General features: G+C 44.9%; 1 protein-coding gene across 8 annotated transcripts in view; it reads right to left on the bottom strand.

Annotated features, from left to right (window-relative positions):
• Nucleotides 1–10694: 10694 nt before the first annotated feature.
• Nucleotides 10695–14281, bottom strand: part of MBD5 (methyl-CpG binding domain protein 5) — a 100148-nt gene continuing 96561 nt past the window's right edge. For all 8 annotated transcript variants that reach the window (XM_035332373.1, XM_035332379.1, XM_035332380.1 and 5 more), the window contains 2 exons: nucleotides 13722–13797; nucleotides 10695–11583 (listed from right to left, as the gene is read on the bottom strand). In XM_035332373.1, the coding sequence (XP_035188264.1) occupies nucleotides 11512–11583; nucleotides 13722–13797 (148 nt within the window). In that variant the 3' untranslated portion in view covers nucleotides 10695–11511. The remainder of the gene's footprint in view (nucleotides 11584–13721; nucleotides 13798–14281) is intronic.

The raw sequence follows: 14281 nt of genomic DNA, 5'->3' as shown, positions 1-14281 counted from the left end.
ATATTTCTCCGGTATTATAAACGTCCTGGGATATAAATATGGGGTACCTCTGGGTACATGAGAGAAACATCATTTGTAATGGTTCATATTTTGAAACATAAAGCCAATTACTGTGGTAGAGGAAAGCATAACTCATGCTGTTATAGAATATTTCTGCTAAATCATGTCCTCGTGGAAGAAGCTTTGACAGACTGTCATTTTTCCAGACTGTTCTGTAATGTACCGTGAGTTGCTGATAGATGTGAAGTCCTCTGAAAATGAAAAGAAAGGCTTAGGCAATATTTTTAATGCTATAATCAGAACGGCAACGTTTACAAACAGGAAGATGAAGAACCACATTGTATCGTAACTTGATTTCTTTTATTGGCAAAAAATCCTCTGGATTTTTCAGTCCTACCATCTTCGGGCATCCTGCTTTTCCCTTACAGTTTAAAAACTCTCTAAAGATGATTAGGACTTCCCACTACACAAACTACAGTAACAGTACTGCAGGGGCATATTCCTGAACAAAGATTTCAGGTTTCTGCCTCTGTACCGGGACTCTGAATGCGAAAGTCACTCACCGGTCGGGTGATCACCTTCATTACGTGCACTGCTGCACAAAACACATGGCTCTGCATCGCGTGCCTTCCCCATAGCGTTGTGTTTGGTCCTAATGGGTTGCTGTATTAATGCTTTTCAGTCTGACATCTAGTGTCACATCCTAGGAACTATACCAGCCCCTAAAAAAAAAAGGTGGGCTGATAAAATCGAATCTCATAAATTGGAAAGACCTGACACCTGCGTGATGTTCGGTGACCACAAGCTCCAGGTGCTTACCTGGGTACCCTGGGCGCCACGCGGCAGCCCAGAGAGCAGCTCAGCGGTAAGGAAAAGTGGGTCAGTGATACTGGAGGAAGAAGTCCTTGTCCAAATGAAGCAGCCTTTGTGCAATGCCAACTCAGCTTTCATGGACCGTTCATATCCAGTAAGTCCTGGCCCAGAAGCAGAGGCAGGTAACAGCAGCAAGGGGCTTGGCTCAGGTGCTTGGGATGAAATAAATTTAGCTCGGTTTACTTTGGAGAGCGGACTGTAGTTATACCATGTTTCTTTAGGTGTTCTAGGAGAAAATCTAAAGAAAAACTTTTCTAATGTCACTGAAAAATTGAACAGATGCAGTTGTCTACAGGGATTAAATAAGAGTTTATTCAGATTCCAGCCAAACCAGTTAAAAGCAGCTATTTCTGAGAATGACAGAGAGGAACATCTTAGGCTGTTTATTTACTTGAAAATAATGGGCTCTGATACATTTTTGCAGCAGCAACATCAGTGTTTTAAAAGAAACCTTGTTTTCTAGCTTGCTTTTTTTTCTGAGAAATCTGAACTTCAGGACTTCTTACTCATTCCCTGGAGCCAGAAACGAGCAGAAGAGAATGCTGACTTCTGGGCAGTTTTTGTTTTATCACGGGACAAAGTTGAAGCAACCGCTTTTGGTTTAGGAGGCCGCTAGCTCATGGCAATTCTCAAGAGGAAATCTCTATCTGGTAAGAGATCATTAGAAATAAACAAAAAATGGAAGCAACTCCGTAGGCCTCCTAGTAAAAGGCCACGTAATTGGTTACAGCTCTGTAACTCATTTGCTAGTCCTGTTTCAGGAGGAAGCTGAGCATTATGCACTCACGTTACCTGGATGATGCCCTAAGAGTTGCACTCAGAGGAAGTCATGCTGATGATAAAAAGCTCATTTCATGTTCCACTGGGAGCAGTGCAGGGCTGAAGGAGAGGAGCACAAAAAGCATCTTTTCTTCCATTGCTGGTAGTTTTCAGCAAGTGAGAACCGTGGCAATGCAGTCTGACCATCGGCCCACTGCAGAGAGAACGAGAGCTGGCTTGGAGGTGCTGCCTGGATGATTTCATGGGTTATACGACGTACTACCTGCACCGCCTGTCCTCCTGGAGCCTGCTTTTTTAGGCACAACGATGGGCAGTGGCCGGACAGCCGCCGGCTCCACGCCTGCCCCCCTTTGCCAGGCCTGCCGCTGCTGGCTGCCGCGTGGAACGGAGCACTTACTCTTCTAAAAGTACTTCCCCCCTCCGGGATGGGAAAGCTTTCCCACCTGAAAGCTTTAGGATCAAAATCAACGAACCCGTTACACTTTCATGTGGTGAATAAACGTGTTCAGGTTGCTGCGGGCTCAGTTAACTTCGCAATGCACCTCATTCACTCATCCTGGTTAATCCATTATCTTACTAGGTACGCAAGGCACCCTTGTAGGGCAGCTAATAAGGCAAGGACAACGTCTTCATTTTGAAACTCATTAATAGAAGTACAGCATTCACGTCCTTTGGCTAGGTTTAAACTTCTTGCTTAACAAAGTACACGCAATCATTAGAATATAAGCATAGCTGCTTTCAGGCTTGTTAGCAGCTTTGCCTCTTTTGTGTTTACGTATTGCTTCACGTTAAATGATCACCACAAAGTAAAATTGCCTCTCCTCAACTCCGGAAGACTGCTGCATGTTTGCTGGCAGACACCTTGTATCAGCTCACCCGTTCGCGTGCGCGACCTTCAGCACACAGAGATTTGCCAAGGCCCCGGCAGCGCGTCGGGATGGGATGTGACGATGTGCTGGTGCACCCTCCGCAAGGTGGGATCGTCCCAGAGCTGCTCCGCTGGGAAGGAGGAACAGCAAAGAGAGCTGCGGCAGGGGGACAGGCGCAATAACATCTTGCCGTACAGATTCCGTAATTAATTTTAATTTCCTTAATTAAGTATTTAGTCTCTGGGGAGGGAATATGTAGAAGTTGCTTCATAAACTGACAATGGGCGATTGTTCTCAGTTCCTTGTCCTGGAGGCACGCAGGATAATGAGAGCTGTGTAAGTACTCGGACAGATTGATTCTGTGGAGCAGATGGGGGTCCCCCGGCACAGGCCTCTCACTGCTTTCAGAGCAGTGGATACCTCCCCGCTTTTCCCGGGCACGTCACCGCTGCCCTGTTTTGCCAGAAGTCAAACAGACTTGGTCTGAATGCAGCTACTGGGGGACAAGCAGGACAACACCGAAATGAAATAAATACAGAAGAAAATGGACAAATGCTGCTGAATCGCCGCTGTCTGCTGTGGGCAAGGCCAGTGCAGCTCAAAATCAGAAACTGGAGACATTGGTAATTCCAGATTCAAGGGGAGAATTTAACAACTTTAGAGCCAGAATTCATTTTTCTATGGAAGAAATCTTTACAGAGTGACTCCAACAGCTATCCAGCATAACGTCACGTGCCTGTGCCAGGTCAAGCGGTGATACTCCGACATCGGCAGCTAGTTCGATTTATCCGACTTCTTGGTTCAGTGTGTGGAGGCTTCATTTCGGCATTAAACCTCCGCAAAGGCAGATTTTGAAGAGTTATGGCTTGGGTAGTTAAAGAAGTGGTTACTGATTTAACCTCTGCCAGGAAAATCATCCCTTCATCCAGCATTAAATCAACAGACAACAGAAGTTGGGGAAACGATGTTATTAAAATTCTAGTATCAGAATTCCCAGTACTTTTCCCCAACATGCATAAAAAATAAAATGATATAATAGGAATCCAACAGATGCCATGTCATATGGACTTGCTTAATAGCAATGCTCAGCCTTTCAAAAAAAGATTTACATCTACATTCACTACTAGAACTTGACATTTGCATTGAATAATTCATAATTTGTTGCTTGCTGTGCGTTGCTGCCTTTCTTATGTGCATGACTCTAAGTAATATCATCTCTGCTGTTAGGGAAGTAGCTCAGTCCTTCCACATGCAGACATTTTTGTTGTTACTCTGTAAAGTGTAAATATGTATTTATCTGAACTGATGTTAGAACTTCCTCAGCAAGAGCCCTGCCCGTGATGGAAAGGCTCTGTACAGATTGAATTCACTCCATTGCTGTGCTTCCAGCTAATTCTCCCACAGCTATTCCAAATATTTTAACAATAATCTCATGTAGCTTGGACGTGTTTCTGTGCCCACGTGTTGTCATGTTTCAGATGAACTCCTGCCACCTGCCTCTTCCTACAGCTGCAGACGGGATCGCTGCCGGGGCTCCTGCACCAACCTACGGAGACTTCCACCCTTCTACAGCCTGTCACCTCCCGCCCCTCTCTGGCCTGAGCACGGAAAGGCGTTTGAAAGGAATTTGAAGGTACTCCTGGATTCAGGATCCACTCAGAAACTCCAAGTGGGTGCCAAAGTAGGATCTAATGTGCAGCTTGTGTACAGTTTATTGCCATGCTGTTTCTAATAGCAGCCTTGCAGATTTTAGGGTTGCGAACACCAAACCCTTTTATCTCCTAAAGCTTGTGTATTTTAAATCCTAATTTTCATCCTGAATCTTTATGGTCTATTTCAGCCATTCCTTCATAACCAGGTTAGGAGCTATAAATATTGAGGTAGCATTGTTCTTTTCCTGACGCTCCACCTGAGGTTCTAAGAGAAGCACACGGGGTGCCTTGGCTTACCGGCTGGCTCCCCTCCCTGTCGGTTGCCTTCTCTCCTGTTGCTCAGGGAAAAGTTTCTTCGTTTAACTCAGACCAACGGGTCAGTGCAACAGCAGCAGATCCACTACCATAGCACATGCTGTAGTGTCTCACAACTATCCTGCTTCTCTTCGGGCGAGTTCCTAGGAGTAAATTCCTTTCTAAAACTTGCAGAGCAGCCCGGGGCAGTCCCTGCAGTTTTGCCCCCTCCACCCCCTTTTAATTTTAGTTAACTAATTAACTTTTCCTCACCAGTGAGCGCAGTTGCCTTCCACCGCTGGGGACAGAGCACTGTTCTGCATCCTGCTCTGAAGACTTGAAGACTTCACCTGGTGAGCCAAGAGCCACAAACTCAAAGCATGAGCATCTAATGAGAAGTCTTTCATTGTACCCTTTTTTAAAAAAAAATAAAAAATAATAATTTTTACTGCTTGTAGTTCAACTTCCAAGGGATGCAAGGACTCCATCACCTGGTGCATAAGGGCCCCAAACCTTCTTTATGTCTTAAAACGCAAACTAACAGGAAGGTAATCTAACAGGAAGGTTATTGTGATGTTATCTGAAATCCCAGCTGCCTCAGTTTTCCTGATTTATATTAACTTCGTTGTAACAAGTTTTTGAATACCTGAGTAAGAAAGAGCAGGCTTGAGACGATGGAGTGCTGTCAGCAACTGAGACCACAAAGAAGCTGTTCTGGGGTGACATCAGCTCCAAGAGTGGAAGCAAGTTACTGAAAAAGATTTCTTTCCAAGTATTTTTAAATATAGTTATGTTGGTTTTTTTTTTTTCCTCACCGAGTCTCCTGCTTGAATCCCCCTCAGACATCTACGCTTGTCACCTGCACAGCTCTTTTTGGTTTTGCAGTAACTGGAAGCCTGCCTTACTCTGGGCTGAAACACAAAAAAAGCTCTTGGAAACATTCGGCAAAACCAGTAGCTGTTTTGGGGAGTTTGCAATCCCCTTCCCACCTTTTATTTCTCATCAGTTAATAAAATAACTCGTGTTTATTTCTGGGAAGCAGATGCCAGCAGCCGGATGCTCTTTGTCACGTGCTGAGAATGATCCGTTTGGACGAGGTTTACGCTGGCTCTTTTGGGCCGTCTTCCTTCTCTCTCACGTGGACAAGGATTTTGTTTGAGCCTCGTTGTACCCAGCTCTTCTTTCTTTCTCCCCAGGTGCTTCCCTCCCGCAGCCCCAAGCCAAGAAATTCCATTACAAATCCAGCAGGCACTGGAGCAGGCAGACCACTCGGGTATCTGTTTTTGAACACGGCAATGGCACCTTTGTGCCCAAGCAAAGTCATTTCACTATACGGGGTTGGGTTTTGGCATCTTGTTTGAAACTGCAAGGATGTACCAGACTAAAGAACGGAGCTACAGACTCTCCTCTGGGCCACAATTAAACAAAATAGAGAAAGTTTTACTTTTATTTTTCAGGGCTAAATATTTATTTATTATTCCTTCAGGAACAGAGAGGAGCTTCCACAACTGATCGCAAGTAACGGCAAACCCTAATACTATTTGTTATTTTTATGACATTTTTTTTCCCCCTCTGGGAAAAATTCAGAGTGAAAACCAACAAATTATTTTCCTGGAACTGAAAAAAAGTGGTATTTTTACCAGGAGTTAGGAATCGCCTCTCTTTCAAAAAAGCCTAAAATGACGGCGACTTGGTGAGATGGGAACTTCTGGGGTCAGATAAAACAGACTCTGCTGCGCCGTTCCATCCCAGGTTACGCACACACAGATGGGAATGTTCGCATACTGTAGGTAAGCGTGAAGCAGACAGAAGTGGTATATATATATATATTTTTTAAGCTGGAAGCATTTATTTTTCCAGGTTCGTTTGGTACCTGACATATTTCCCTGGGGCAAGAACACTGATTTTTCTTTGCTGCCTCTCCGGGTTACCGGGTGTAAGCAGCAGTCAGGAGGTGCTGACACCACAGGACTTACCTGCACGGTTTTTGCCCCGCCGGACCTCGACACGCAGGTATTTCCATCCATTAGCAGAACTATTTTAGCACGGCTCAAAGCTGGACTCAGCCTGTGACCCAGCTCCACCTTGCTCCCTCAGTGGCACAGATTCCTGCCTGACATTCTGACATGCCAGCTGACCCCACACGTGCACGCTTGTTGCTTTGAGTCCTGACTCCCCACGCTAACGCCTGGGGTTTGTCTGTGCAGTAGCTGTGGGGTCTGGCTCTGCAGAGATGCTGCCCTCTCCCCACGGAGCTTTAGCCACAGGAAGCAGATGAAAACCTTTCCCATTTTCCATGGCTTTTCTAGAATCGAATTTTCCAGAAACCACTCTTGTATTTTTTTTTTCTGTTCTAAATCCTAAACCCTTATCTCCTGCTGCAATAGCATTCAATTACAGACAAATTCTTATCTCACAGCAGGTAAAAGTTTTGAGAGATGAAATCTCTCCAGAACGTGCTTTGTGGGGGCCATTCTGAGTCAAATCAAATCTCTGAGTTTTTGAAGCCACAACAGGAATTTCTCTTAAGCGTCCAAAGCCAACACGGAAATAGCAAACCCTGGCAGAGAGAGAAGTGAGCTGGGGGGCCCGACTTGCCCTCAGCTCTCGAGCACAAAGCAAATGCCGTGTGTTGCTGTTCCACTTCAGGGTGGTTTCCTCCACTTTGCCCACCAGTGTGCAGCGCTGCACGAGGCCGGCGGGACCTTTTGGGGTATGCGCACTTGTGCAGCGTGTTGCAGCAGCACGGCCCGGTACGGCAACAAACGGCTCCTGCTGACTCTGCGTTTGAGCGGCACCGCACAAAACACACGAGTGAGGGCTCTCTCCTCTGTGGCTGTTCACCTCCCGTCCCTGGCAGCGCAGCGCGTGGTTGGAGGCACCGCAGCAGCCGGCCGTGGGCAGCCACAGAAGGTTTTGGAAGCCTGGACGTGTTTTTCCGGAGTTCGTCTGACCTAGGTTCGAATTGAGCTTGCAGCGGGTTTTGAGCTAAATGATGTGTCTGCGTGGTTTGGATTGTGTAAATTAGCACCAAGCTGAAAGCACCGGGTTCATAACGATACGTCCAGGCACCTCTGAAACGTGGACGCTGGGTTGCTCGGTTGGTAGCGGTACAAAGAGCAGAGGCAGGGAACTGGAGGCCGTGCTACGGGGCGCTGGTGTTGGACGTGGATCCTGGTTTTCCTGAGCAAAGCTTCAACAGCCGTCAGCTTCCTCGACTTACCTGCCAGAGGCTGCCCGGGATGACACTGCATTCACGGAGGTCACAAACTGAGGACAGGTAATCAGATTTTAGGCTGAACTGTGAATTCTCTTGGCTTTCGTACATTTAAATCAACTTTGACCTTGTTGTTTGCTATTTAATTTGATAGCGGTGCCCATGGCCCCGTTTAAGACTGGGCACCCCGTTGCGCTAGGCATCTTACAAATACACAGGAGACATAGTCCCTGCCCCGAAGAGAACATCACAGGAACTTTTTTTTCTGGTGATTTAATCATAATATTGACAACTTTATCAAAAATTACAAAACTGATAATAAAAAAATTTCTAATTCTTAGTAAGACTAGAATGGGTTTTTTTAAAAAATAGAAAAGCACTTTTAATGCTACTGCTCTTCTGGAATTCTCACATTACAACCCTACATAGCAAAATACAAACTGTAGCTAAGAAAGGTAGCAGTCCTAAGGTAATTCAGTCCACCGTGAGCCCGCTAACAACTCTATACCAGCAAATGCAGGGACTCCAAAAGGATATCACATTACTTAGAAACACCTTTAAGTTCTTTCTAACCCCTAAAACCTTAGACTGTGAGTATAATAGACCTGGGACATCAGAGGTGGGTTGGTTTTTTTTTTTTTCTTTTTTTCTTTCCTCTGTGGATAATGTTTTTGCAGCTGATAACCAGCAAAACGTTCTCTTTAAGAAGCGAAAATAGGAAGAAAATCCATCGGAATAAATGAAAATAGTTTTATGGTGTTCACAAAATGCACCATAATAGAAAGAGGAATTATTTTCTTTAATTTGAATGTCATCTGAATGACTCAACCACATTGTCACCCACTTAGCAAAAGAAAGCATAATTAATAAATAAATAAATAAATAGACAAGAATACGTTAACACTTTACATCCTCAAAGAACCACGTAGTGCCCTAAGCTACCGAGATCCTGATCGACTCTGTGGGCTCGCTGTGCTCAGCCAGTTCAGCTCTGGGTGATTGCGCCATGGTAATGACAAGTAAAAGCCTTGTTCCACTTTCCACAATGGAGTATTTTTTTTCCACCTTTTAAATATAGGAATTCTCTCTTAAATTAGAAAGTAGGCAAAAAGTATTTTTTTTTTTTTTTTAAATTTTCATTTTAAGTCTTCTATTAGAAAAAATATAGATTTATTAAACAAAAAATAATAAGGTAGAAAGAAGGGTTGGGCCTCCATCAAAAAAGTATATTATGCTTTAATGCAAAGAGAAAGAAATGGCTCTAAGGGCAAAATTCAAGTATGAGTGACCAGTTTTTTAATCGTAAAGTAGGTGCAACATTTTTTAAAATGTTACAACACCGCATGACCTGTAATGCTCACAATATTTACATTAACTGCTTACATGAAACCATAAAAACTCTAAAAGAGAAAAAAAAAATTGTATGGACTGAAACAAGCTACTCCTAGCACCCACATCAATGCCATTATTAACCAATGAAATCAAGTGCACAAAAATACTTTACATAGTCTACTGATGTAAAGTATACATCGGTGAGAAGGTACAAACCTAATTCGTTCAAATGCCAAAAGAAGGGCTGGGCGATACAAACTCCGCTCTAGGACAGAAAGCAAAGGGGGAAATAAACTGAAGCTACGCAGGCGCACACGCACGCACCCTCGCACACAGCCCCGTATCTCTGATGGAACGCACAGGTGTGGACACACAGCGGAAGAGCGGGCGGGCATGGCGAAGGGACAACATCATCAAACAGAACAAACACAGTAACTCGTAACAGAAAGATGCCAGCTACGCTACACAAAAGAATCACTCCACATGAGTCTGCGTGTAGGACCGTGGCGTTACACACACGACAAATGAACCTACCCCGCGGAAGGAAGGGCTCCTGCCTCCAGGCCCCTGTAGCCAGTGTAGCTATTGCGATCCCTCGGGCTGGGGAAGGAGTGGGAGCTGCTCTGCGGGACATGAGGAAGCGGGGAGCCCGGAGGTAGTGCTTTGTGCTCCGGCACGCGAGAGCCGAGGCTGGGGGAGCCTGTGGGCCCGTGGTCCTCGGGGGCAGCCGGCCTCGGTCATGTCACTCTGCGGAGACGTGGGGGGCTCGGGCAGGGCGCCCGGGCAGAGGGGTGGCGGTGGCGCGTGGTCCCGGCGCCCGGAGAGCGGCAGTGCCACCGGCTTCACGGGGCGCTGACCGCTGCCAGTCCGTGGCTAGAGAGTGAGATTCGGGAGCTCAGGGAGAAAGGCGACCTGAGGTAGGTGGCGGGCCCGGGCGAGGAGGGGGGGGTTAAGGACTCCACCCGGGGACCGGGAATGGTGAGTTATTTCGGGAAGCCTCGAAGACAGAGGATGCCACTGCTTCCATCACCATCACCACCATCCACGTTGAAAAAAAAACAAAAAGAAGGAAAAAAAAGAACTAAAATGGAAATAATGTTGTGCTACACTTCCGTTCGTTAATTTTATAATGGCTCATAGCTTTAGACTTTTAAATCTGTAGTGTATTAATTTTTTCTACATATGTTTCACATTTCTCACTTAATATAACATAAATAATTTGGTTAATAGATTTAACCTGCACATTTCAGCCACATTAATATATATAAGAATCTGTTAATGGTATAAATAATTCTTTTTAAATAAAATAAATCTGATATGTTACATAATACTGATAAAAATTACTGTTGCTAATAGTTTTGTAAGCCACCCTTGAATTTTTGTTTCAATACTGTGAGATGGATCTGGAATCACTTTTCTGAACACTGCGGAGCGTGCCCTCTCGTTCTGCTGCGAAACCAAACCGCAATCGGCACTGATCACATCACTGAGCAGGGCCTCTGCCCCACTAAAAGTAAACGCGATGGTTAATGACGTTAGCTAATTTAAGCTAAGAAATCTAGGGGGGTTGAGGGGTCAGAGTTACTGGGGACAGAAACTGTTTAGTTTATCAGGTGGCTATGAAACTTTAACTACAGAAATGGCTGACTAAAGTAGTTCGTCTACTTTTTTTTTTTCTTTCTTTTTAATAAAATCTACAGCATTCTACCTTAAAAGTTAAGTAAATAAAAACGCAACCGGTGGTTGCAGCCTTTGAATTATTAATTAGAGCTGTGATCCCACGTCCCGTTAGGAATCTGCAAGGTTGCACTCTCCTACAGAGACCTGAATGGAGTACAGTACTTCCAGGCAAGGTTCATTCCAACAGACAGTATAAATGAACACTCAGTGGCGTGAAGTGTATGTCATAATTAAGGTATTACATAATCATGCCTTCTCTCTGCTGTTAAATACAAAAACAGCATCTTTTACATTATCATATAAAAGCATTTAGGCTGTATTTTTATTTATCACTTTACACTGGTAGTCTCTTGTATGTGTACTCAATAGAAACCAAAGAATTTTGTACACTATTTTTTTTGTACAATAAAAGATAAAGTGTGCATTAGGTACGCTTGTACATGACAATATTGTACAATATTTACATTTCAGATATCACCATGAAATTCTGTATTATCTATATACACAATGAAAATTTCTCAGAAACATTTGGACTATTTCTTATAATCACAATTTTAGTATTATAGAAAAAAAAATCAGTAATCATCTGACATTGTTACTGTAACCTTTCAAGAGTTTTGATTGGTTTATCCAGCAACCGCTATCCCTCCTAATCATCAAAAATATTGTACCACTACTCCACGTAGCACCCTGCGGTGGCGTCTATCTGTTCATATAAATATTGATATAACCACGTCTATACCAATACCTACATACAGACTTATGTGCACGTTCGTTTTGATAAGTACTGGACCAGTAACAAAGACATTCAATGTTATCTAGAGATCTTCCTCCTCTTGGGTTTTGGAGGCTTCACTTGTCTGTCTCCCTGTGGGATTTGGTGGACCTAAAAACAAGTATATTTACAAGTTAGCAAAGGACATTGGTCAAAGTACCCGGCCACAAATCAGCGAGTTACGGGATTGCTTGGGATGCTGCTAGGCTGCCCCTACAAAACTGTTCTCAGGATTTCCCGTTTACACAGCCCGAATGAAAGGGGAGCTGGAGAGCTGTCCAACACTGCAGAACGGCGCCGACTGCCTAACGAGGAGCTCAGCCCAAGCAGCAATTATGTCCAATTCCATGACACAGATCTCTATAAAGCATTTTGACATTAGCGATAAGTAGCAAGTATAGGGTGAGAAAACACCGCTAACACGGAAAAGATCAGAGGAGCCGAATTCAGGTCGCTAGCAGCCTCATTAGGGACAAGCTGCGATGAGCAAGCTGTTTCCAGCTCGTTATTAAAGCAACGGGCTCGAATTCGAGTTCGATGCTAGGTGGCTTTGAGCACAAGGCAGTTTCCCATCGCTGGCTGCCCAGCGCAAAGCTCAGCGCGAGCAGCGGGCGAGGCGGGCAGGGCACGGAGTGCCACCACCATCTGTCGGCAGCCGGCAGCCTGCGCTCCGCTCAGCGCCGCTCCCAGCCCCAGCAGCGCAGCCACAAACCCTGTGCTGAATTACTTCCTGGGTTCCTTCCTGAATTCCTGCAGCCCGCTAACGTTTCCTACTTATTTATTGGCTCTTTCCAGCAGAAATGATGATTTAGGCTCATTAGCGTGTTTGCACATGCTTTTCATTTAAAATGTAGCTGACGACTGAACAGCAGCAGCTGAAAAAAAAAGCGAGTCGCTAAAAAGGGAAGCGCTGATTCCCTGTGACTGCTTCTAAGAATCGTAATTTTCATGGAAATAAACCCTGATGATGAATTTTGGGCCCAGATAATGAAAATATCAATCAAGACGACGTACTGACGCCCAGGCTGGTAGATCAGTGCCTGTGTTAGGGAACTACCAGATGAGCAAGCCCCGTTAGAGCAGTTTCCCCTGAGCCACTTTCTATCTGAGTTAAAATACAATCAGAGCGAGGTTTGAGCACCGCTGCATTTGTGCACGGAGGGAAGGTGGCTGGCGCCAGCAGCACGGGCCGGCCCCAACGTCTAAGCGGTGCCGCAAGTGGCCCAGGAGATGCGTGTGCCGTACACGTCCCGCGTGTACTTGCAACAGAGCTGCAGTCAGGTCCTGCTGGCCTCTTCCTTCCAATCAAGAGGAAGACGTTTCAAATCAAAATGCAATCTTGTTTAATAAGTTCACAACTCTAACCAAAATGTTTGGTTTTCTTATTAGTAATGGCAACCACTAAAAGCAACTGAGAAACTTATTTAGTGTTTGTTGGTGCTGAAACCAGCTTTGAGCCTGCAGGTCTGTTCAGATTTCCTCCTCTAAGTCTTACTCGTTCCTCTAAAGGTGTGTGTGTACCGGCATCTGTACGACTGGGCATCGGGTATCGGGAGAAAAAGAATGTTGTAGTCAAGTGCTTCATAATTAGTAATTTGCAGAACATGGTTATACGTATCGTGACACACTTCTCTGCGCGTCATAAAGGAATCACAGACATTCTAATTATGAAGAGGAACGAGTCCATGACATAAGGAAATGTTACGTTAGAAAGATACTGGGCTCACGTAACAACAGGGTAAATATTTTTGAAAGCTCGCTGTTAGATCTGATACCAGGAATACCCTTTTCAACTTACCTTTCAGGACAGAATCTTTCAGGTCACATGAGGAAAACTTTATTCAAAGGGTTTGATACTCAAACAAACGATGCTTTTAAAGGTGGGTTCAGCAAATGAGCCTGGTTTTGTGTCACTAGCCAGAGAAAACCCCTGGAATATGAGCCCGACTGGAACTGATCAAGGCAATACCAGGCTGCATGTGCCAAGTATGTCCAGGTATCTATCTTTTAAAAATACATATAATTGGCAATGCAACTAAAATGATACATCTTTTCTGGATCTTTCGGAATGACTAGACATTTGCAAACAGTTTGTCAGGCAAGAAAAATATTGAAAATTCCCCATTACTTAACAAAACACAAACAAAATGTATAGAAAGGAACCCAAATCGACAATCCCAGCCTCCAACTGACACACATGCACAAACAGAGAGAAGGTGAAATTATTGCTAATGTGAAAAGGAACTTACATTCCCAGACATTTTGTCTAGTTCACTCATGGCCTCATGTATAGCAGCTTCTAAATGGTTATTTAGCTTTCCACTTCTAGGAAGAAGAAATTAATGTTATCAGTAACTCAGTAGCAGAGAAACACAATTAACAATAAATGCATTAATTCATCAGACACATTTTAGCATCCGGAGAGCCTCCCAGGTTGTTACGGCACAAACAGCAAGAGCAGATCTCTCTAACACTGTGCCAGCTGAAGGCTCGCGTTAGAATTCTGCGTTAGAATTCTGCGTTAGAATTCTGCGTTAGAATCGCAGAAGAACAATGAAAGGCAGCGACCTGGATTGTTAGTTACAGGAGCTGCGAGACAAACCACAAGCAAACCTTGCCCCGGCAGCTCCATGTCAGCGACACCCCTGCGCAGGGCTGAGCAGCGCTGCCTGCTTGTACATCACCGCACGCCCTGCCAGGCCTTCCTCCTGCCCACGGTGGGAAGCTCGCAGCTCAATGTCCCTTCGAGTTTCACACCGCTGCGGGTCCTGGCCGGGGACAGGAGCCCCGAGAGCAGCTCCCTTTGCGC

Source organism: Oxyura jamaicensis, chromosome 7, assembly GCF_011077185.1.
Source record: "Oxyura jamaicensis isolate SHBP4307 breed ruddy duck chromosome 7, BPBGC_Ojam_1.0, whole genome shotgun sequence".
Taxonomy (NCBI): domain Eukaryota; kingdom Metazoa; phylum Chordata; class Aves; order Anseriformes; family Anatidae; genus Oxyura; species Oxyura jamaicensis.
The sequence above is the reverse complement of the archived record's forward strand: the minus strand, read 5'-3'. Positions and strand labels throughout refer to the sequence as shown.